The 24,867-nt window shown below is 41.3% G+C and overlaps 1 protein-coding gene across 15 annotated transcripts in view; it reads left to right on the top strand.

Annotated features, from left to right (window-relative positions):
- The window catches only part of ACOT11 (acyl-CoA thioesterase 11), a 749,239-nt gene that overhangs the window by 287,439 nt on the left and 436,933 nt on the right, over positions 1–24,867 (top strand). For 7 of the 15 annotated variants that reach the window (XM_085602549.1, XM_085602548.1, XM_085602545.1 and 4 more), the window contains one exon: positions 12,800–13,049. In XM_085602549.1, the coding sequence (XP_085458675.1) occupies positions 12,911–13,049 (139 nt within the window). In that variant the 5' untranslated portion in view covers positions 12,800–12,910. Of the gene's footprint in view, positions 1–12,579; positions 12,686–12,708; positions 13,050–24,867 lie in introns of those variants that run through there. The other 8 variants (XM_085602552.1, XM_085602546.1, XM_085602556.1 and 5 more) reach the window with 6 other exon arrangements.

The following is a 24,867-nucleotide window of genomic DNA, read 5'->3' as shown; positions in this document are numbered from 1 at the left end:
TTGGGCGGTGATTCCTACGTAGAGGGAATTTTGTTGTAGTAGAGTCTGCTAGTGATGAGAGCTTGTGTAACAGTTCGCTTAATTCTGGGTGGGAGCCATCTGTAGACCTTGCTGATCATTCGGAGGGTGACTAAACAAGCTGAAAAGACGCCACTGACTTTCTTCTTTATGGATAGCTGGCTGTCGAGGATAATACTGAGGTTGCGGGCGTGTTCGGTAGGTTTGTGGGTTTGGCCCAGCTTGTGAGGCCACCATTCATTGTTCTGGAGGGTGTCCTGTCCTTTCCTTAATTAAAACGACCAATTAGGTGTGTCCCAATTTTACCATGTTTTCAAGGGGAGAAAAAGCACTTTGCCACACTGGTTAACAAGAGTTAAGTGCCAAAAAGCCAACAAAAATGTGTTCATCAAAGGAAGGCAAGAATCAGGGGTGACCCTGCAGATAGGGCTTAGTCCAACAAGTTATATTTCCTTAAACCTTTCTAGTATCTGCAAACTTCATGTGATCTTCTATTTGTGACTCTCCAGAGAGCATGCCATGCGGAAGGCAGACAGTGGTGCGTAAAGTCAAACATCAGACTGTAGCTCTGAATGTATCATAGCATTCCACAGTTCAGTAAATGTGAGCTCCAGCAAGTACAATTGGGATATCAAGGCTGTTTTGCTAGACCTGCTCATGACTTGTCACTTTCCTTACTAACCTCCTCCGAGGTTAAGCACAGGTCTGGAAGTACACCATAAGGTTACGGTCATGCTACCCTAGTTGATTTTGTAGAATGGGTCCTTAAACTAACACATTTAGTATAGCCAAAATACTTTAATAAAGGCATGGATGACCCCTAGGCCAACAGCTTTCCTCTGTCTTTTAGATTTTGGTTGTGTGTAGGTATCTGTTGGAGCGAAAGAAAGATCCAAGGAGCAGGAAGGTATAGTTAAAGTGCTTATTTATTCAAGCAAAGGTCGTAACATGGAGCCCATCCCTCAGCGACCTCCACGCCTCACAGATCTGTTGATGAATGGCATTACAAATGACCAGTTCACCCACGAGACCTGCAGAACGCAGAGCAGTGCTCGAAAGATGCACAAATACAAAAGAAAACAGCACAAGACTATGCGCGCAATAACTATTGCACGCCATCACGTGCTGCATCAAAGTTTAACAAAGTAAGTATATAACTCATCTCTCCTTTTTCCAAAAAAAACAAGAATAAAACATTACACAGTAAAATCCTGTAAATATAAAGGTTTCTTTGGCATTCTACCACTTCTAGTAGTAATACAATTTCCAGCAAAATGTGTACCGGAAGAACCAGACTAGACGTTAGTGTGTTGATTGCTTGTGACCAAGGATTGTGGTTGGTGAACATCAGACTGGGTTACATTCAAATCATTGATACAAGAACCCAGAAAAGGCAAAAACCAGGATTTATGTTACCTTTAACAATTTTGCATTGTGAATCATTTGAGAGAACTACATTTTTTATGGCCCACCATCTTCCATCCACCAAGAGTACAGATGAGCGAGCAACTTTGGTAACTTTGAAAGGACCATTGAAGCTGAATTCTACTTTGGATCTACTGGGTTTTATAGTTCTCAACATAACCCATGACCCAACCACAATATGTGGTGTACAAACATACTGCTTGTTATCGTGCAATATTTTTGTTTTAAACTGTGACTTTAAGATTCTATTCTCTACTTCTTTGAGATTTACAACCTCATCTAATTTCCCTGGTGCTTTATTCTTAAGCAAGGTGGGACATAAACCAGTGTGAGTTTGTCTACCACGCAGCAGTACAAAAGGAGAAACCCCTGTGACACTGTGTGGGGTATTGTGATACGCCCAAATTTTATCTTGGAGAAACGTAGCAACATCCTTGTTGCAGGTGAGAGCAGTTTGAATACCTTCCTTGATCAGTCTATTTGCTCTCTCAACAGCCCTGTTGGAGCGAGGAGAATACAGAGGAATATTACAGTGTTTAATGCCCCTGTCTTTTAAGAATCTTTCCATAGTTTCCAAGGTTAATTGAAGACCGTAATCAGTAAATGGTTCTTCAGGGTACCCCTCCAAGGAAAAAATCCTATTCATCTTGTATTAAGGTCTCATTTAAAAAATCATAATAGGTCCACTTAGAAAAATAGTCCACCACCACAATTATGTACTTACTTTCAAAAGGTCAAGATACAACTGGCCCAGCCAAGTCAAGTGCGAGCTTGGGCCAGGGGCCTTGGGGTAAAGGTGTGGTAACTAAAGGAGTGTCATGGGACTTCCAATGCTTGTTAGACAAAAGGTATTCTTGACAGTTTTCTACGAATCTGTCAATATCAAAATCCATGTAAGGCCACCAGAAGAAGCACCTCAAAGTTTTTTTTGTAGCAGTGGCTCCAAGATGACCTTTGTGTCTAAGTGCAAAAACTTTAGAACAAAGCTGACTGGGAACTATAATTTTGTCACTACGCATGAGAATGTCACTTTCAATAGTAAGTTGATCCGCTAGTTGGCAAAAAACAAAAAGATCTCCTTTAAAAATGTTGACATGAGGCCAACCTAAACGAACAAATCGTTTCACTTTGCTTAAAACAGAATAATCATTACAGGCTATAATCCACTCATTTTCAGCAATAGAGCCATTACATAACTGCACCACATCTAGATTTGCAACAATGCATTAATTCTCAAACAAGTCAAAATGATTACTTTCATCCGAAGAAATGGGTAAACGAGATAAGCAGTCAGCCCTAGAGTTGGTAGCCCCAGGAATGTACATAGCGTCAAAATTATACTCTTGTAGCTTAGATAGGATTCTAATAAGTCTTGAAGAATCACACGACGATCCTTTGTCGCCAAGGAAATACATAAGAGGTTTGTGGTCTGGTCATAAAGTGAAAGCAGTACTCCATACATATGTTATAAATTTACTAATGGCCTAAGGACAAGTGAGAGCTTCTCTCTCAATAGTACTATATTTTCTCTCTCCTGAGGTCAACACTCTGGAAGCAAAAGCAACTGTGGTTTCAGAAGAACCATCTTTATAACACAAAACAGCACCAAGGCCAACAGCACTTGCATCCACGGTTATGATGCATTTATGCCCACTTGCATAGGATTTAAGGGTGGGTACATTGGAAAGACTTTTTTTAATCTCTTGAAAGACATTCTGTTCTTCTGTGCCCCTGAAAAAAACACTTTTTTTTCCTTAGCATTTTCTTTAGAGGTTCCATTAAAGTGGCATATTCATTAACAAATCTAGAATAGTAATCGCTCAACCCCAAAAAAAGATCGTAGTTCAACTTTGTTAGAAGGCAAGGGCACTTCTTTTAAGGCTCTGACAAGATCTTCTTTGGGCTTGATACCTTGTGCAATTATGTGGTGACCTATGTATTCTACATTATCAGTAAGAAATTTGCATTTATCCTTTGAAATAGTCATTCAATGCTTGGACAATATTTCCAATACATTGTCCAAGATACAATTGTGTTCCAGAATATTCTTGGCGAAAATGATTTTATCATCTTGAAAAGCTAAAACTCCCTGCACATCCTTGAATAAGGAAAACATCAGCTTTTGAAATACACTTGCTGCTGATGCAAGACCAAATGGCATGCGTAGGTACTTATAAGCACCAAAAGGTGTAATAAAAGTACAAAGAGCTTGAGATTCTTTTTTGAGCCTGACTTGATGATAGGCTGCTCTGAGATAAATATTGCTAAAAATGGTATCCCCATCCAGAGTGGCAATAAACTAGTTAAATTTAGGAAGGGGATAGCAATCAATTAAAATGTTTTTGTTCAGAACGCGCAAGTCAGCACACAAACAAATGTTTCCATCTGGTTTTTTTTGCGATAACCACAGCACTGACACATTCAGCAGAATCTAATAATTCAATAATCTTATCTGCACACAGCTGATCTAAGTGTAATCTCAGATTTTAACAAGTAAAAAACAGATGTCCCTTGACTAAACAAATAATAACATTAAGTCAACTTACATCGAAACACATAAATCCTATATTTGAGACGCACTACTGTCCAAGTATAGACTACCGCATTTGGATCATACCATACTCAGTTTATTTACATTAAAACCATACATTATACAAGATTAAAAACATGTCACCTCGTAATCCCTCATATGGGTCACTTCATCAAAAACAAGCGTTTTTTGTAACATACAAATTAGAAACAACATAAAACGACAATAACCTTTGTCATATGTTACACATCTGATGGGACCATAAATTTTATAACATAGCTTGTGATATGTTCCACAGCACTTCTCAAGTCTTTGTAGATCCCCAAGATTGTGCTTGCAACTGCGTTGACGCGTTTCGATGGGTTGTGATTATATTACTATCTTTCTCAAGACAACATAGTAATGATTTTCTCAGATGCAATTTATGGTTTCACTATCCTGTTTGAAATAAATATATACTATCAACATTTTTTAACTTAAAAAGCATAGCTTTCACATCCATGACAATACTTAAAAAATATAACTGGGCATTGCAAAAGATATAATTGAAATACCTTAAATCAATATGGTATGTTTTCCCATAATGTCTCTCTTTGATGTTTGTATTACAATAACAAAAGGAACATTGTTTTATTTGCTCATTTACCCATTTTAGCCAAAACTCCTCAATTGATCAATATTAGTCACCTGATTAATGCCTGTAGAATCATTGTTGTATTTACTTGGATTTTACCTCAACTAAATGTATCCTACTCTGACACAAGTAGGAGACCGACAGTGCGCTCAAGTTAATCCTTCTTCGACTTCCCACTAAGTGAGTTTGCCATGTATTGTCATATACTCTCAAGTTAGAAACACCAGTTTACTCTTATCGCTCTTGATATTACAGCTCCATTTGGTCTTTATAACAATCATTTGAGGCATTCGTAATCTCTGAACTCTCTCTCCTCTATTGCCCTTGTCTAGAACTTCTACACATCATGCAATTTCATAAATCATACAGGCATTGAAATATTAGTCAACCCTTTAACTGTAGGCAGAATACATCCACGTTTTATTCTTTTTATACTTTTCCTCACCTTTTGCATATAGAGCGTGCTTCTTAAATTGCGTAACTTTGCGTAGCCTCTGTAATATCCGGCACGCTCTCTTGTGCTGTCAGTATTTTTTGCAGGTATTTAGACTCTCTACGGACCCTTCAGGTCTACAATAAATAACACTGATGTTACCATCTAATGCTTGACAAAATGTCATCCCTGCCGTTCCCAACTTGTATGTACTTCTCACGAATGCCTACCTGATAGCTGCACTATGAAGACCCCCGTATTTCCCGGTTGGATTTCTTTTCACTGCGGTAGGTTTCAGAGGTCCACAATGATCCTCAATCTTATGTGCGCCGCCTAATAAGAAATTGGAGAGCGTGTAAGCTCTGGTTTATCCTATAACTACTTTTATCCAATTCAAGTGGTTAGTAAACTAGCCGAATCGGCGTATCTCACGGGGGTTAAATTCAAGGAGTATCCCTCCAACCTCACCTGTAAGCGTGTTGCGATGTGGCGTGAATGTCCGTATCCTTCTAACGTCCCTTGTGTTTGCTTGTAATCTCTACTCCTATTTAACCAAAGTTATCTTATCTGTCATTGGTTGCTTATTCACGTGATTTCCACCCTCGTTTTTTTTAATTATTTTATTGTTCCGCTGATTCCACACGATTTAGTATTTTGAAAAAACTCCTGTTCATCTATTTTGTATATCGAGTGCCATCTGTCAGAGTCTCTACAGTTGTAATTCTAAAATCATTCCCTCAGAATATCTATTAATTCTTTCATATTTGTCCGTGGTGATGTCTATTATGGTTACCTGATTAGCATGTGTTGACTCTGCCTCACTCTTTTGCATGCCAGGAAGGTAACGCATTCCTCCTCCCATGTGTGACATGTGCTATCTCTGCCACTGTACCGCTAGGGCCCCTATACTACTGCGGTCTTAATTCAATAGTTCTGAAACGTTGTTATACAATTATGGGAAATAATAAACCATGATATTAATTTCTCAATTACACAGAACTCTGTTGAGTTAGGTGCAATTGAGATTTTAAATTCATCCCCTCAGAATATCGTTTCGTTCTTTCATGTTTGTCCGCGGCAGGGCCTGTTATGGTTGCCTAATTAGCATAGGCTGACTCTGCTTCACTATTTTGCAAACCGGAAAGATAACGCATTTCTCCTCCCATGTTAAACATATGCTATTTCAGCCGCTGTACTACTTCTGTTATTATACTATAGTGGTCTTAATTCAACAATTCAGAAACTTTATTATACAAATGTGGAAAATAGTCAGATTGACATAGCCCTGATATTGATATCTCGATCCCACAGAACTCTGTTATATTTAGTGCATATAGGCTTCTCAATGCATTGATATTCTTATTGTTCCTCCGATTTCATGTTCATGTTGCTATAATCCTCATCCAGTCTTCCCAGGAGTTAAGGCCGGCATTTACAGTATTAAGATGGCACATAAACCATTGTTCTCTTTTCTTTCTTTTGGCATCGAGATCACCTCCTCTTCTATCAATAATAATTTTCTCAAGAATGAACCACTGAAATTGATTACAATCGTGATTCAACTTTGAGAAATGATCTGTTAATGGAGCATTTTCTTTCTTCGTTCTAATCACTGATTTATGCTCTAATAGGCGTATGCGCAGTTCCCTGCTTGTTTATCCTACATAACCTAACCCGCAGGGGCAGATTAAAAGATATATGACATTTTTACTTCTACAATTATTTAGGGTTGTTGCAGTCACCGTTTTGTTCTCATATACTATGTTCTTAGCTTCAATACAGTGTGGACATATTGAGCACATGCCACATTTATAGTTTCCCTTAGCTGTTTCTCCATATAGTGTTGTTTGAATTTCAGATGTATTTTTATATGTTCTCACTAAGGAGTTGTGAATGGTCCTGTTTCGCCTGAATAAAAATAATGTTTTTCTAGTTTTGTATTAGTTCCATAATTTAAGATTTTCCAATTTCTGTTGACTATGTTTTTAATTTGGTTACTCATATTGGAAAACTGAGTAACAAAAACAATACTCCCTTTTGCTGTTTTTCTCTTTTCCTTGTTCATCGCTAAGAGACAATTGCGGTTAAAAAATCTCGCTCTTTTCAACGAGTGTTTAATCAATTTACCTGGGTACCCTCTGGCTTTCAATTTTTTCTTTAAAAGGGCCGCATGATAATAGAAGTCAAATATAGTAGTACAATTACGAGGCAATCTTAAAAATTCCCCAAAGGGAATGTTATCCTTCTGCGAACGTGGATGGTTGCTTCCATAGAGTAAAAGAGTATTCTTATCCGTGGGCTTCGTAAATAGCTCCACGTGTAGAACATCTATCACATTTTTTATCCTAATGTCCAGGAACTCAACACTTGAATCACTGTAGTGTGCGATGAATTTTAAATTCGGATCTTGCCTGATGGACAGGGGAACGTCTCTGACTTTATGTTTAACGGGAATGGTGCCTGGCTTTAAAACAATAGCATGTTCAAAATCTTTAACAGTTCCAATTTTGTCTGAAAACACATGAGAAAATGTCTTTAAAATTACATCTACGTCTAAGTGAGTCTTCTCCACAGTCATAACTGGTACGGTAGTACCCGGTCTCAAAAAGATGCCCAGTCTTCCCTGGTCTATCCAACCCATGATATCTTGTCCATTAACAGCTACATAATGTTTTGTGGAAATGGACCTGACAGAAAATCCTAAAACATCCACAAAATATCTTTTAGTGAGAATTTCTGACTCACCATACGCTACTGCCCTAATGTCAGGAGTTTCCAGAAGCGTATCACACCAATATTTATTAAAAGTATCTTCAGCCAACATAGTTACAGGTGAACACAAGTTCACCATAATTTGAAGGCCTACTGTACCAACGTGAACATTACAAAATGGACCATTTTTTTAGCAATATTTGCAGCGTCTTGTTGAATAAAACCAGTAGTATCACAAGTAGGTTTGGCTTCTAAAGTTAAAATCCTGACATTATTAACACACTCTTCATTTTCGTAACTAACTTGTTGAGAAACATCAGAACCACAACTCACTCTAACTGGATTGGAAATAGAACTCCTGCATACTTTCATGAAGTGACCTAACTTTCTGCATTTATTGCACCGTTTCCCCATGGCAGGACAACTTGGGTTGTTACCTAAATGGTAAAATGAGCCACATCTGTAATAGACATTCGTTCTGTTAACTTTATACTCCTAATATTTTTGAGTGCATTTACTTCTGTGCAATTAGAATTGCTAGTCATGGTGGGTGCAGTGGAAGCTTATGATAGAGCTTTAAAAGAGGAAACAGAACGTTCTATGCCTTGAGCAATTTGAACTGTTTGATCAAGAGAAGGATTAGTGCAGAATAAAAGATGTTCTTGTACTTTCTTTGAAAAACAGCTGGGTACGATCTGATCCCTTAAGTATTGATCGGTGGCATTTTCAAAACAACAAGTACTGCCTAAATGCGTGAACTGGCTAGATATTGTTCAATACTTTTGTCAGGAGATTGTTTTCTTGAATACAATTTAAAGCGCTCTAGCACAACATTGGGTTCAGCAATAAATTGTTTTTCAATTTTTTTCAGCCTCTACAAAAACATTCCAGGCATAACCAGCAGCTTATCCCCCAGCAGCAGGAATTAGGGGACGATTGTCAAAACCTTTTTGTCCTTCGGTATCTAAACAACCATACAGAATTGCTTGTTCCCTTGTTGGACTGTAGTCCACAACATCTATAGCTACCAAATAGTTTTTAAATACCTTGAACCAATGTTTCCACTCAATTTTGGGATTGCCAGGACTATCTAGAAATGTGGGGGGGTTGTTGGTGTGAATTGCTTCCTCCAGACATAGTATGAAAGGAATATGCAGGCAACGTACTGACAACACACTTGTGAAGAAAGAGGAAAAAATGATGGTATAGAATAGTCAAGGTATATTGATATAATTCACCACAAGTAGGATCCAATCATTGAAAAGTTGAAGAAGACAGCAGTTTCTGGCGCATGTATGACAATTTGAGGAGAGAGGCTGTGAGAAAACCAAGTGAATCCCTGTACTGTGCTGCACAAAAATGGAAGCAGTAGAAAAATAGTTCTGTGCACAGACAGGAAGCTGAACGATGTTTATGAGGCAACGGTTAACCAGCTGTTTAGTTTTGCCTCCAAAAGAAGTGTTGAAAGGCGGTTGCTGCCGTATTAAAAGTGAAGTTGACGCTGACTTGTTAGCATCAGAGTGCAGGACCAATCCGTGGCACTTAAAATGAAGTTGCCGCTGACTTGTAATCAGAGGTTCAGAACCAATCCGTGGAGCTGTCATGTATGCTCCGCCTACACAGGAAACATGTGCAGCGACAGCGTGTAGAAAAAGATGGGCTCCGGCACAGCTTGAGAAGGGAAATAGGGTCCAAATAAAATTCCCTCAGATCGTCGCCAAAGAGATGTTGGTGCAAAGAAAAGATCCAAGGACGCAGGTAGGTAGAGTTAAAGTGCTTATTTATTCAAGCAGAAGTCGTAACATGGAGCCCATCCCTAAGCGACTTCCACGCCTCGCAGATCCGTTGCTGAACGGCGTTACAAATGACCCATTCAGCAACAAGACCTGCAGAACGTAGAGTGGTGCTCGAAAGATGCACAAATACAAAAGAAAACAGCAAGAGACTATGCATGCAATAACTATCTCATGCCATCACGTGCAGCAACAAAGTTCAACAAAGTAAGCATACAACAGTATCCCATAGGCTTGCATTTCTTGAATCTTTTGAAAATTGGATATGGATGGGTAAACCATAGGCTGGTAGCTACTGATGTATCTTTAGACATATGTTTGTAGGCGATAGGCCTTTGGAGACGTTTGCTTGTGGATCCGTATCCCATTGAACAACTGTCTTTATTGTCTTTGGAGTTATTTAGTTTTGGATAGGTAAGTCATAGGATGAATTCATGATATTTGGACTACAGCATTTGTCTTGTATAGTTTTGTAGTTAGGATTGACCACAGACCTGTTTTAGGATTAAGTAATCCTGATTTTTGCATTGTTGCTTGTATGGAAGTATGTGTATATGATAGTTTGTAGGAGGATCTGTTATATATGAGTGAGTGTGTATTGAATTTTTCAGCATATGGCTTTTTGGGGATATCTGTTGTATTTTGCTGCTCTAGTGAAGCAGGTTTTTTGTTTGTGATATTTTACTTTTTGCATGTGTGCATGTTGAGGTTGGAAATCTTTTTTTGCATTTTAGCTGTGGAGTAATGTATGTGTTCCTCATTTTCTGCCCGCCTTATGTTGTGTTTTATAGAAGTATGTCAGGTTATTTTTGTCTTTCTGTAATGCCTTGTGTTTGCCTGGAGAGGAGGGAATATGGCATCCAGCTATGAATGTGTCCTTTCATCCCCAGCATGATACTACTCTAGGTTTTCCCCAGCTCTGTCCAAATGGAGCCGTAGACCAGCTTTGGTTACATTGGTGGGATGGCCAATGTGGGAGGTTTATCCATGTCAAGTGTGTTGAACTCCAAGTTGAGGTTATCGTGTTATGGGATGGCAGAGTGATGGATGAGGAAGTGTGAGATAGATGGGCATTTTTATAGCTTGTGGTATGTTGAAAGCTCTGATTAGCTTTGCAGATCCCTTTATTGTGCTGGTAGTTTTTTCCTTTCATATTCTCAATCTGATTTCCTTTGCTGGCTGTTGCAGGAGGTCGTTGACTCAAAGATCTTATGGATTCGAGGGAGGCAACAGTTGTCTGAATCCGCCTCGCTCTTTCTCTACATCTGTCTAGATAAATTGTTACAGTCCTCATTTATATGATTGCCATTATGAGATGTAAGGTAAAGGGATTTGCAAAGTGCACAGCATTATAAACATCCTTTTAGGTTGAGTGTACCAGACAGCACAAGATGTCTTGTTGCACATGACCTATTGTTAGCTTGCTTAAAAATAACAGTAGGCTTAAAGCCCGCACATTGCTTACCATTGGCTGGCTTTAATGCCACTCTCATTTGCTTCTTATTCAATGGCTTGACTTGTCCATCTGGTGTTTTTGTCCTCCCCAACACCTGTGGGCTTCCCCCATATGTTCTGTGTTGCTGTCTCCCTCGTATGCTTCTCCTACCCCCCCCACACACAATTTTGCTCTATCCCTCGTGCCCAAGCCCACTCTGGTGCTTTCCCACAAACCGCTCCCCCATCTGATCCATCTTTATTTCACCCATTGTTTTTTAGGTTGAGCCTAGCGCACATGCGCTGCGTTGCTTCTTGTAACTGCTCTATGTGGGTGTGACTCCCCCCAAGCATTGGGTTGGCTTTTGCGTGTGTCTGTAAATAATGAAAGCATGCAAATGGCTAAAGGCGGGTGCATGTCCCACCATTTTGTAATGCTCACTCCCACTGCGTTTTGCCTGCGGCAGCGAGCAGCGCTGCGCAGGGTGGCAGCTGCATTCCTCGTGGGTCAGGTTGCGATCTACTTGTTTTGAATGCGTTAGCACATGAAAGCTGGATCTATTGACTTCTTTTGTGTAATGCATTGATACCTCCGAGCGAAAGTCCACTTTGTAATTCTTGTTTACTCATCTGTTAAAATGGAAAGCAATCAGTTTCCCAGTCTATTTATTTAAAAATACAAAAATATGCTATTTTTACTGATTCTTCGTGTCACTACTGCTTGACCAGTAGCTGACAGGACTGTAGGGTGTTACAGTAATAAGGGGTGCGCTGTCCCTATATAGCTGCCAATCTGCTTGTGTTTGTACCACCATGCCAATCTTCTCAGATGACTGTATTTTTTTTACATGCGGCTGTTTATATTGTTAAATCCTTACCGGCACAGAAGCGCAAGGGTGCATCTATCAGTCAAATAATTGTTCAAATTCAGAATTTATATATTTCTTCACCAAATGAAGAAGGATAAATCAGCAGACAGAAGTGGAAATAATATGGTTAAACACAGACACTGATGTTAAAAATTAAATAATACAATCGGATGTGCCCTAACTCTATTTATTCCCGGACTCTGTGAATGAAGTTACATTGTCATTATCCAGGATACGAGCCCCATTGGTCAGCTCACGGTGTGACACCCCGGACTCATACCCCCTAGCTCCTCAATGGTTTCATTGTGGCACATAGCCATGCTACATAGCCGCCACGCTGCTGTGTAACGTGGCTAAAAGACATTATAAAAGCCAATACTTCTCACATATGCGAGACTTATTGGCTTTGCCAATGCTTGTTTTATTTATATATTATTTTTTAAATGTTTTTGGAGCACCATACAGCAAATTGTTACTAGCCCTCCCCAAAAGTGCTTCTCGCACTTACAATTTTTTTTTTGACTGATCTACACACTAGAAAAAAATCGAGTCACGGAATGCAGAACTGGCCTCTAAAAAGATGTTTACCTTCATAAAATCAATTCTGGCGTTTGCTACCACTCCCATCCAAGAATCAGCAGGCTGAGCTGTGTTTGTGTTAATTGCCATGATATATCTAGCAGCGGGGGATATAAAGTTTCTCAAAGAGGAAAACTTTACACTTCTTTCGCCTGCAGGGGGCGGTTCATTACACTAGCAAAGAAGAGTAGGACGCCTTTAAAAGATTTCGAGATAACTCGCGGAGCATAAGCATGCCCAATCCTATGGGGAATTAAGGTGCGAGAAAGGAAGGGGCGTGTGACCCGCTGCAGCAAACTATATAGGGTGGGAGGAAATTGGAACGCTCATGCTGGGAAACGCTGTATTCACATTACGTTTATTCTTTCGCAGGAGGAGGTGGTGGTCAATCAGCTCATCAAAAAAGGAGGCTTCCTGAGTCTCTGTCCCAAGTCTGAGTGCGCTCTGACGTAAGTCAGCAACTTGGAGGAATAGCCATCAACCATGACGTCCACCAACTGCTACCGCAACCCCACCGAGGTAAACATGAGCCAAATGGTACTGCCCTGTCACGCCAACCATCGGGGGGAGCTCGGCGTCGGCCAACTGCTGAAGTGGATCGACACAGCGGCCTGTCTATCAGGTGGGTGTGTGAGGGGCGCGAACGGGGCAGTGAAGCTAAACTCATCAGGGATTGGGAGCTGCCCGCAAAACAACATCAGCTGATAAGGCGTCTCACGCAGCGGCCATCTTGGAACGGTTATTTTGAACTGATTATTATCTTGTTGGGTTATCTAAAATAGGATTAGTTTGTAACTTTTTTTTAATTAAAGTGATGGCAAAATAGAGTACACCCTTAATATTGTAGTCATTTGAAAGGTACTTGAAAATAAAAACATTTGTAGCGTGTGTGTATGTGTGTGTGTGTGTATGTATTTGTGTGTGTGTATATATATATATCGCTTTGCACAGACCGGGTTTCGAGCGGTGCTCTTAGTTTAATGTTATGTAGCTAATATCAAATCCAAGATGTCTAATAAGTGCACTGGTTTGAAGTTTTTCACGACCATGATTTAAGGGATCCATGAGAGCTTTGCGAGTGTAAATTATTGCTCTTTCAAATCCAGCGTCACTTCCTACGCATGTTCTGAACATGCAGTTAGTGGTCCTGACTAATATTAAAGAGCTTATTAAAATACTTGCAAAAGATAGGGTGGCCAGATTTTTGATTAACAAAAACGGGGCCAGTCCACTAATATTGTAGTAGTAATTTTGCATAGACAGGAGCACAGAAGAGCTAAATTAGCAGTTCTGTCCAGCATAGGAAAGACCATCATTATTGCACTTAGGCATACATGCCAACATTTTAGAAGAGGAAAGTGGGAGAGTTTTAAAACCTAATAGGGAAAATGTATTTTCCCCATTGACTTCTTTTGAGGAATATGAAATTTCAGGCGGGAGACTGCCAAAACAAAGCCATTTTGTCTTAAAAAATAAGGATCATTAGTCTTCCGCATAATTCTGGTCTATTGGCATGTATGCTTAGGGAAATTAATCCAACCTTTCCACACTGTATTAACCATGTTAATTAAATGGATTTTCTGAAAATTTATTTTTCACCAACATATATGCAAAAGTACCTCCCTCTTTAGTGAGTCTACCCTCTCTGAAAACTAGTACGTGCTGAAACTTGCTGAGGAATCTCATGCGAAAACAGGACAACTTCAAAAAATACAAAATGATCAGTCATCCTAAATATAGTGACTTCACTTACTGCCATAGGTGGATACAGTGACACATGAGACAAACCTCTGGGACAGATTATATATTAGACAAACAAAAATCTGCGTTTTAGAGCTTGCGCCATTTTGTTGAGCTTTACCTAGCTCAAAAGAAGTTATTACTAAACGCAATATAAATTCAATTACAGTTACAGAGATTTGCCTCCTCAGTAGCTAATTCAGTCAGTTTGCATAGTCCCATTATTAGCGACACACCCCACCCACACCACAATAGAGTATGCATGCATAAATAAATACACAACACAACTTTTGTTTGGGAAAAATATTGCTGCAGGTTTATTCCATACAAAAATATGCAATATGGTAGGTTATCTTATGGGCAATCCAAGGGCAGGCAGCTGTACCACCCTATGCTGCCCTGCCCGCCTGATGAGCCAAGCACTGTGGAGAATCCAATCAGCGCTACCCTTATGGGGGTGATCCCCTTACTGGATCACGTGACTCATTGGTCCCTTATTACTCACGCCCCTGTCAGAGCGAAGCGTAGCAAGGCAAGCCCCCGGTTATTCAGGCCCACAACCGCCCGAAGGACTATCGGGGCGCCGACGTAATTATTCCAGGCCTCTACCCTGAGGCTCCTGGGATTTGGCTCTGGCACCCCTCTTGTGCTCTTGCAGAGGTACCCTTCTGTACCCATAAGCTTCCAGATCGCCCTGTAACGTCGCCTGCAACGACAAAAGAAAATATTACAACGTTCTATGTACTCCGCCTGTCAACCCCACGCCGGGTAAGCGATAGGGTGGGAGACGGTGTGTCGAGCGCAAAGAGGACGCCAAGATGGCCGAGGCAGGCATAAATACCTCCCCACCTCCTCGGAGCGCCGTAAGTGACGCACCTGTCGCGTCTGGTAAGGGGACTCCTCCTAGAGTCCCACATTAGTAGTGGGGGTGGGGAAATGCCCAAATGGCACTAACGGGGCCGCGGCCAGCTGCATACTTGTAGTTTTGCTTCAGTAACGGTACAAACCAAACGCAAATTATGAAACCAGGACTTGAAAAGAGCACGTATGTGCCTACCAGATAGAACGTGAAGAGATGCACAAGTATCAATAAAAGTATTTACCTTTGCTACAAAAAGTAACAAACAATAAAATATACATTGCTTCTTTGTGAAACGTAACATGGAATTAAAGTTGTGGCACCTTGTCCTACAAATTAAACGAAAATAGTATAAACAATATTTTCATTAAATAACCACTCTCCTGTGGTTATTTATTAGAAGAGGTCCAGAGGGAATGTGAGTCTGCACTTTATTTTAAATCTAATGTATGCGCTCACCCGACCTCTTCCTCATATCGAGACATTTATTAGTTTTAATTAAAACTGTCAGGATGCCAGCACAGTCCATGAAAAACTTGGACTGTCTGAGGAAATCTGGAACATTTGGAACCCTAGTAGAGAATATTTGGCTTCTTGTACCTCTTAAACCATATATTAGCGGAATCAGGAGAGTAATTTTATGATTTGAAACATCCTAGCATTCAAGACTCTTTGAAAGGGAACATTTGAGAGCTCTGAAACTTATAAACATTTGTCTCAAAATATAACACTTAGCAAGAAAGCCTCTCACTAAAGCACAGACTCTTGCTGTCTAAATAGCTCTTTTTCCCACCTGGAAATATTGATTTTCAAATTTAGCCTAGAGAAATGTTTAGCTGTTACGCCTTCATGTAATAAAAAAAAATTCAATGGATTAATATGCGTGTGTGTATGTATGTGTGTGTGTGTGTGTGTGTGTGTGTGTGTATATATATATATCTATATATATATATATATATATATATATATATATATATATATATATTACCTACTGGCAGTCGCCAGTAGGTAGGTATAGTTAGGACCTTGTTTCTGTTCAAAAAGCGTTTCTTGTTTTCCCAATAACTTTGGCACCGGTTAACGAATCTTTGCGAAATTTTCGTGGTGATTCGCCAAGCGGGGCCGAGAAAAAAGGGGGGTCCCAAACGCGTTTTCTCCATGTTATTTCCCATAGGAAACTTTAGACACGACTTTATCCCCCAACTCAAAACGCGTCACGGGGTGCATTTGCACAGTGGTGAAGGGAGGGGGCGGGGCCTGATGTCACAAGTGTGGAAACTCGCCGTGTGGCGCGTTTTAAGTTGGGGAATTAATTCCTCTTTAATCCGGAGGGTCCCTGGGGCCAACTACCCCACCAGGTATGGCCAGTAAGTGCCACAGAGTTGCATTGCAGAGAGATGTAAAATGGGGCATGGCCTCGGACCACCTCTCTGCAACGCAGCTCTGTGGTGCTTACTGGAGGTACATGGTGGGCTAGTTGGACCTAGGGACTTTCAGGATTCAAGGGGACTTAATCCCCCAACTTAAAACGTGCCACGGGGTGCCATTGCACAGTGGTGGAGGGAGGGGGCGGGGACTGAGGTGACATGTGTGCAAACACGCCCTGTGGTGCGTTTGAAATTTTGGAAATAAGTCACATTTAATCCTGAGGGCCCCTGGGGGCCAACTAGGCCACTAGGCACCTCCAGTAAGCGCCACAGGCCTGCGTTGCAGAGAGGTGGTCCAGGCCACGCCCCTTTTTACACCTCTGTGCAACGCAGCTCTGTAGCGCTTACCGGAGGTACTTAGTGGGTTAGTTGGACCCCAGGGACCCTCGGGATACAAGGGGACTTAACTTCCCAACTTAAAACGGCCACAGGGTGTGTTTGCACAGTGGTGAAGGGAGGGGACGGAGTCTGAGGTGACGTGTGCAAACACGCCCTGTGGCCCGTTTTAAGTTGGGGAATTAATTCCCCTTTAATCCTGAGGGCCAACTAACCCACCAGGTGCTTCCAGTAAGCGCCACTGCGCTGCAGAGAGCTGATCCAGGCCATGCCCCTTTTTACACCTCTATGCAACGCAACCCTGTGGTGCTTACTGGAGGTACCTGGTGGGCTAGTTGGACCCCAGGGACCCTCAGGATTCAAGGGGACTTTATCCTCCAACTTAAAACTGCCACAGGGCGTGTTTGCACACATATAACCTCAGGCCCCCCCTCCCTTCACCAGTGTGCAAACGCGCCAGTGGCGCATTTTAAGAGGTAGTTTTAAACCCCCTGCCCTATTATGTACTAGGGACTTGCATGACCTATGCTAATTACAGGGTACTCCAACACATAGTGTTACCTAGTGTATGTAGGTGTTTTTACTGTATTCTAAGTGTCTGTTAGCATAGCACTGGCTCTAGGCCTGGTTAGTCAGTCAGTTACCACCAGTACCAGTCTGCAAAAAGTTGTGGGCAAAGGAGGACTTTCTGCTCCTCTGTTGATTCTTTCTGCACATCTCTTCTTCTTCTTGCACTTTTCTTCATCTTTGTGGACTTCTGTTGCTACTTTCTGCATTTCTTTTTTTGCTTTCTGTGCGTTGTTTCTTCTTTCATCACATGCCCTAACTCTGTAGGCATAGTTAGAAGCTAGTATTTAAAAAAAACCTTTGAAATTCACTGAAAAAACTTTAAGTTTCAGGCACGTTATAGTTAGAAATTAGCATTTAAAAAATCATAGAAATTCACTTAAAAAACCATAGGTTTCAGGCACATTATAGTTAGAAATTAGCATTTAAAAAACCTTTGAAATTCACTGTAAAAACCATAGGTTTTAGGGAAAGTTATAGTTAGTTGGACATTTCACTCGTAAAAAAACTGAGAAATTCCCCCTCTATAGTTAGTTCAGCTAACTATAACTCGCGCCCCTGCAATGCACTGCTGATGACGTCCCATATTACATCACTCATGACATGGTCCGTGACATCACTGATGACATCATTGATGGAATGACATAGTAAACAGACTCAGTGATAACATTCAAAATGAAGCAGAAGACAAAAGACAGGCTGTGCAAATTAGAGTATTTTTGCTCTACAATCTTCGTGGAAAAAGTTCTAGCAAAGACAAGCGCCCCTACACAGTATGGTGCTGTACGATTATGAACTTATGGCTTGCCGCTGCCCCATATGTTAAGACTAATGGTCCCAAATTGAAGGCCGTGTTTGTCATGAGATGATAGGGAGCTATAGCAGGTTTGGGGAATCACGTGCCGTATGAGTGCCTGGCATGTAGTTGACAGTGCACGCTAGATGAAAGTTAAAGAAGCCTGCGGATTATAATCCAAGTTGTGTTTAACCAAGTCCGTCATGGTTGAAAGCGCTGAGCGATTTCACATGGGAGCCTATGTTTCAATATTACCGCATGAATGCGAGGTTACTCGCCACTGGAATAAACATAATGAAAAAGTGAGTGTGAGGGATGTGTTCTGTGATATTTACAAGTACGAGGAGGCGTGCGTGCTTAGTGCGCATATATAGTGATGGTGTGAGTGTCGTGATATGATATCTTCTCATAACGGTGCTATTAACAAAATAAATTTGTAGCATTTGCGAAATATATATAACAACAAATGCTATCGGTTGGCCCAATGCCGCCCACTGATGCCTGTCAAATCTGAGGCACTAGTCATACGGAGAGTAAGCCTTGAGTGACTAAGGTCTCGCTTGAATCAAATAATGGGCAAAATCAATTGAACTGAAATGGAACATACTAGTTGCTCAAAAATGGCAGAGAAAATAAAGTACAAAGCACGAATGCTGTTTCAGGTTAGTAAAAATGATGATGTGACATGGTCCCCCTCTCGAATTACATGGGGTGGTGTGTTCAGTGTATATACAGTGCAGTTATGAATCAAAACCGGCTCCAAGTATGCACACATGTATAGATATGAAAATGTATACACAGTACGAACATGGCAAGTATCACAAAGGGAACACATCAACAATCAAACACCAAATTACAGGAAATGATATAGATCCTCGCTAGTGTTGAGGCCTGTGGGTGTCTTGGTGTTGAACTGGAGGATATATCTGCTCTCCAACTGGCTCAGGAGCTTCTCCCTATTACCACCACGCCTCAGTGTGGGTATGCAGTCTATCACTGAGTATTGTAGGTGCTTTAAGTTATTGTGCACCTCCTTGAAAATGCCTGGCTACCGGATAAGCCAGATCACTGTTGACGATAGCTCTTAGGTGCTGCAGAATGCGTAAATGCACCTGTAGCTTGGTACTACCGATGTAGCGCAACCCACACTTACATTCCAGGATGTAGATAGCATATTCTCTTCTACATGTGAGCCGGTACTTGATAATGAGTGGTGCCTTTCTGAATGTGGAGTCTAACTGCGTGATGTTTTTACCAAATTTGCAGGCTCTGCTGCTGTTACATTTCACAAAGCCCTTCCTATCAGCTAACCAGTTATGTGTGGTTATGATTTCTGGACTGTTTCTCACTAATGCATCACGCATGGAGAATGCTCGCCTATAGGTGTTATCCGGGTGGTCAGTCACTGATGCGCCCAGAGTGGGGTCTGATTTAATAATACCCAAATGCTTGTTGATGGCTGATCTGATGGCTCTTTCCTCGGTGTTGTGGGTTATGATGAGTCTGGTGCTAACTGTGCCAGCTGGTTCAGCAAGAATGCTGCCTGCGCTCTTTGTTTCAGGTGCGGGTTTACCCATAAGGAGTTCTTCCCGGGGAATGGCATTCGCTCTTTCTGTGGCTTTTCGGATGTTGTTAGCCGAATAACCCCGTGCCCTGAATCTCTTGGCTGCCTCACTTTGACATTCCATCAGGTCATTCTGCGTGCTACAGATCCTACACAGACCGAGCATTTCCCCATAGGGAATGCTAGCTATTAGGTGCCTGGGGGGAAAGCTCGAGGCGTGTAGGGTCGAATTGCCTGCTGTGTGTTTCCTGTGAAGCTTGGAGTGTAGAGACATTGGCAATATAAAGCATGACGTCTAGGAATTCAATGGAGGTGTCGCTAATGTTGACATTGAATTCCAAGTTGAGATCGTTTGTGTTGATCTCAGCTATGAATGCCTTTGCACTATCCACGTCACCTCGCCAAATTAAAAAGATGTCATCTATATACCTAAGCCAGGACACAATGTGGTCATCCCAAGCCTCCGAGTGATCGACCCTGAGAGCCCACTCCTCCCACCAGCCCACATGTAAACGTGCATAACTGGGTGAAAAACAGGCTCCCATGGCCACCCCTCTGAGCTGCTGGTACACAGTTTTGTTGAACATTAAGAAATTGTGTTCAAGACACCAGTCAATCAAACAAATTAATGCATTATGCTTGTGACAGTGAATCTGTCTCTTGTCAAGGAAATATTTACATGCAGTTATTCCATCACTGTGGCGTATACTCGTATAAAGTGCTGTGATATTAGCAGCTAATCGTCACACCATGGTATTTTCTTGATTTTCAGCAAAAAGTCACTGGTGTCTTTCAGGTATGATTGCTGGCTTGAGACCAGATCCTGGAGGAAAAAGTATATGCGTGTGTGTGTATATGTGTGTGTGTGTGTTTGTGTGTATATATACGTGTGTGTGTGTGTATGTATGTATATATATATATATATATATATATATATATTCACTTAAAAACCATAGGTTTCACACATGTTATAGTTAGCTGTACATTTCACTCGTAAAAAACCAATGAAATTCCACGTTATAGTTAGATCAGGTAACTATAACTTGCGCGCCCACAATAAACTGCTGATGACGTCACATAGTACATCACTCATGACATGGTCAGTGACATCACTCATGACATCAATGATGACATCTGAAATTACACATTGTGGATTGCGGTCGGGCAAGTTATAGTTACCTGATCTAACTATAACGTGGAATTTCATTGGTTTTTTACGAGTGAAATGTACAGCTAACTATAACATGTGTGAAACCTATGGTTTTTTAAGTGAATTTGCAAGGTTTTGTAAATGATAATTCCTAACTATAACGTGTGTGAAACCTATGGTTTTTTCAGTGAATTTGTACGGTTTTTTAAATGCTAAGTTATGTATTTTTTTTTTTTTCTGGTTTTTCACTATGCGCACACCCTGCGCGCACCGAGCGCCCACGTTGCGCAGTCCATGCCGTGCGCGCCTCGCCTTTATTTACGCAGTAACATTTGTTTTTTTCTCCCTTGTGGGTCCTTTAATTTATTCAATAAATGTGATTGTTACTTCTTTATTTTTTTTTTTTTGCCGTGCGCGTACGGTAAGCTTACCGTACGCGTACCCCGCGATTTAAAAAAAAAATTATTAAATTTATTTTTCGGACTTTTGGGTCCTTCTTGGACCCCCTGACAAACACTAGGGGGTCTGCAACTCTCTTCGTTGCCCCCGTTTCACGTTCTCCACCTTTGTTTCTCAGTGCGAGAGACAGAAAATGGCGGCCGACACTTCCTGATTTCGACCGATTCGAATGTTTACAGTCATGTAACCACCAATCAGAATTGAGCTTGCGCACGTCACCGTACGCGTACGGTAAGCTTACGGTAAGCGCACGGAGCGCGCTTACAGATATATATATTGATTTAAATGCTATTTTCTCATGACCTACTGAACAGATTTACACCAGACCTACAAAAGGCACTTCCTTGACCTTATGGCTACCTCTCTGCCAAATTTCAAGTAATTCTGTTCAGCCGTTCGGGCTGTAGCTGTGTCTAAAGGTCCTATGGAAAAATGCATGGGGAAAACGTGTTTTGGGACCCCCCTTTTTTCTCAGCCCCCGCTTGACTAATCCTCCCGAGACTTTCAGGGTAGGAGCGGAGCGGAGCGTAGCGCCCCATTAGTTTTGAAAATTTCGCGAGGATTCGTCGACCGGCGCCAAAGTTATTCCAAATAGAATGTTGCGGATTTCCTATGGAAACATGGTCCTAACTATAACTATCTACTGGCGACCGCCAGTAGATTATATATATATATATATATATATATATATATAAAAAAAATTTTTTTTCAAGCAAAGCTTTATTCGACTGCTATATTAACAATCATAAAAGCACATAAAAATACAGTCATATCACATTACAATCATCAGAATAAAAATATTAAAAATCCAGTTAAAGGTTTACACACCATTTAAAACACCCATCTAGAAAGCTGTGTATGCCTTAACATTTATAGTTCGTCCATTCAAATAGACTTCCTTTGATAAAGTGCTTTCTTTAAGAACATAGCCACACACCAGGCAGAATGTTCGTCCTCTAAAAACTGTAATTTGAGCAGTGCCGGGCGGCATTGCCACAACCCATAACGATTTAAAAGTGGTAAAATCCACGCTTTCCTTAAGACCGTATAAAATTAGCAAAAAAAGACTAAATGGATAGTAGATTGGGCAGATTGATTGTTACACGGACATGATTGTAGTGTATGTGACCAATCGTTCACACTTGGAAAAGTCACAATTCTGTGGACAATATCAAATCTGAACCTGGTTAGTATTTGCCTTTCATAGCCACCTGGCACAAATGCTAGATAAGGTTCCATATGTGAAGTAGTGACAGTTAGCTGATGTTGGCTTACACTTGGCTTTAAGATCTCTCCTGCCTTTCTTATTGTGGCAAACAGGTGAAGACCTTCCTTCCTTAGGTTCTTCCTGGTTATTGACTGCATAGACCCAGGGTCTGTAACATATTCTAGCTGTCCTAGGTCGCTCATAAAATTATGCACAAAACTCACCCATGGGTTCTTTAAGGCCCCCTCCAGTTTAAGGCAGTCTTGTAAAATCTCCCTATTTAGCGTAGTCTGCTCTTTTAACCAGATCCTATGCCACGGGAGAATAGGTTCCAATTTTATAAGGTCTGAGATATAGCAGAGGCCCAACTCGTCGTGGCAGGCATATGAAGATATACTGTCTGGGACCGATAAAATGTATCTTCAAGAAAGATTTTTCTACAGTTTGCAATGCGTGGGTGTTGGTAAAGCCCCAAACACCAGCCCCATACTTTGCGGTGGTTATGCATTTAGCTTTCTATATTTGAATAAGCTCACCTGGCGGTTTCCTGCCTAACTTCTGCGAAAAAGAAGCTAGCGCCGCTGTTGTCTTTATAAACGCCAGTTTTTTTTGTTGCAATTACCGCTGGGGCCCGTGCATCGCCTTGGTCAAATAGGATTCCAAGGTAAGTGAAATTCTTAGTGTGCACCAACTTCTGCCTCTCCACAAACATGCCTTTTAACCTCTTGCTCCTACGACCACAGGACTTAGTAAATGTCTTGGAGTTATTAATAGCAATGCCAAGGTCCTTCATAAAATTACTAAAACTATCTAAAACCCTCTGGAGACCATTTTGAGTTTGTGACATTAAAAAATGCGTCATCCGCGTAAAGGAGAGCAAGTATGGGTCATCCATTCACTGGAAAGTCTTGATTATTCTTAAGCAATGCCGTGCCCAAACCGTTAATATACAAATTAAAAAAGAAAGGGGGCCATCACGCAACCCTGCCTGACCCCCCTCCTGATGGGGGAAAAGCTGCTGTGCGCTCTCCACCCGATCCAAAGCGCACGCTGGCCGTTGCATCACTATACATGCGCCTTAAAAAGAGAATAATATAAGGGTCCACCCCCCAGCCTTGAGAACCTCCCACAGCCTATCATGCATTACAGAATCAAAGGCCACGAACACCAAGAACAAATTTCCCTTCTTTGCTCTTGTGTATTTCCCCACAAGAATGGCCAGGTTCAAGCTCTGCTCGGTTGTCCCCAGCCCCTCTCTAAAACCGTACTGGACATCAGATAAAAACGCACTTTCTTCAGCCCAAGCTTGCATGCGTTCTTATAAAACCCATCCAACTACTTAGACCATGGAGTCTAATAATGAGAGTGGTCTATAACACCCAGGCTCATTTCGGTCACCTTTTTTAAAGATTGGGACAATGATGGATTCCCTCCAGGTCCTGGGCATTGGAGTCGCACAGCTCGCCATTATGACCTGTGTTACAATGGGCCCCCACAGGGCAATATTAGACTTAAACAGATCCACTGGGACTCCATCCGGGCCAGAGGCTTTGCCGCCCTGACTCGAAGACAGAACCCGTTCTACTTCCTCCAAAGTGAACTTTAAATCTTCTAAAGCAATGTCAACCGCTGGTGTATTACTTGTCTGTTAATATGGAATTGTCCTGCCAATTGTAAACTCTAGAGAAGTGATCAATCCACGATTCCTCCAGAATAGCTATTTCTATAGAAGGTCCGCCCTGAGTTTGCAAAAATGGGGCTTTCACTGCCCTCCAAAAAGCGACACCGTTTTCCCTCTGAGCCGCACTATGTAGGGACTCCCAAGCTTCAGTTCCCAAGGCCGATTTTCTTTACTTAAGGGCCAGCCTATAATCCATTCTTGCCTGCTTAACCTTATTAGGACTTCTAGGCTCCCTATGTAACTCGTTCTTTAGGTTGGTATATGCTTTTGTGCATATTGTATCAAACCACCCCTGTTTTTTAACTTTATTACGGAATTGTACATGTAATTACTCCCTCACCCCCATTATCCACCCTTCCAGATCAATGTGCTGGTAAATGAATCTCTAAACACAGGGAAGTGATCACTCATGGCATTATCATCAACCATAAAGGAGTACAGCCTGGGGGCATTATTTGTTGATATGAGCATGTAATCAATAGTTGAGGATAAACCTCTACCGTTAAAATATAGGTGGCATGGAAATAGTACTGGACCATAAATCATTCGCAAACCCCAGCATCATTTCATTAAATAGCTCTCCCACTGGAGTATGGCAAAAATGGGTATTACTGGTACCCTCATCATCCTCATCATGAAGTCCACAGATTCTTC

This window comes from Triturus cristatus, chromosome 4_2, assembly GCF_964204655.1.
Source record: "Triturus cristatus chromosome 4_2, aTriCri1.1, whole genome shotgun sequence".
Lineage (NCBI taxonomy): Eukaryota > Metazoa > Chordata > Amphibia > Caudata > Salamandridae > Triturus > Triturus cristatus.
Note: the sequence above shows the minus strand (reverse complement) of the source record. Positions and strands in the feature narration are given on the sequence as shown.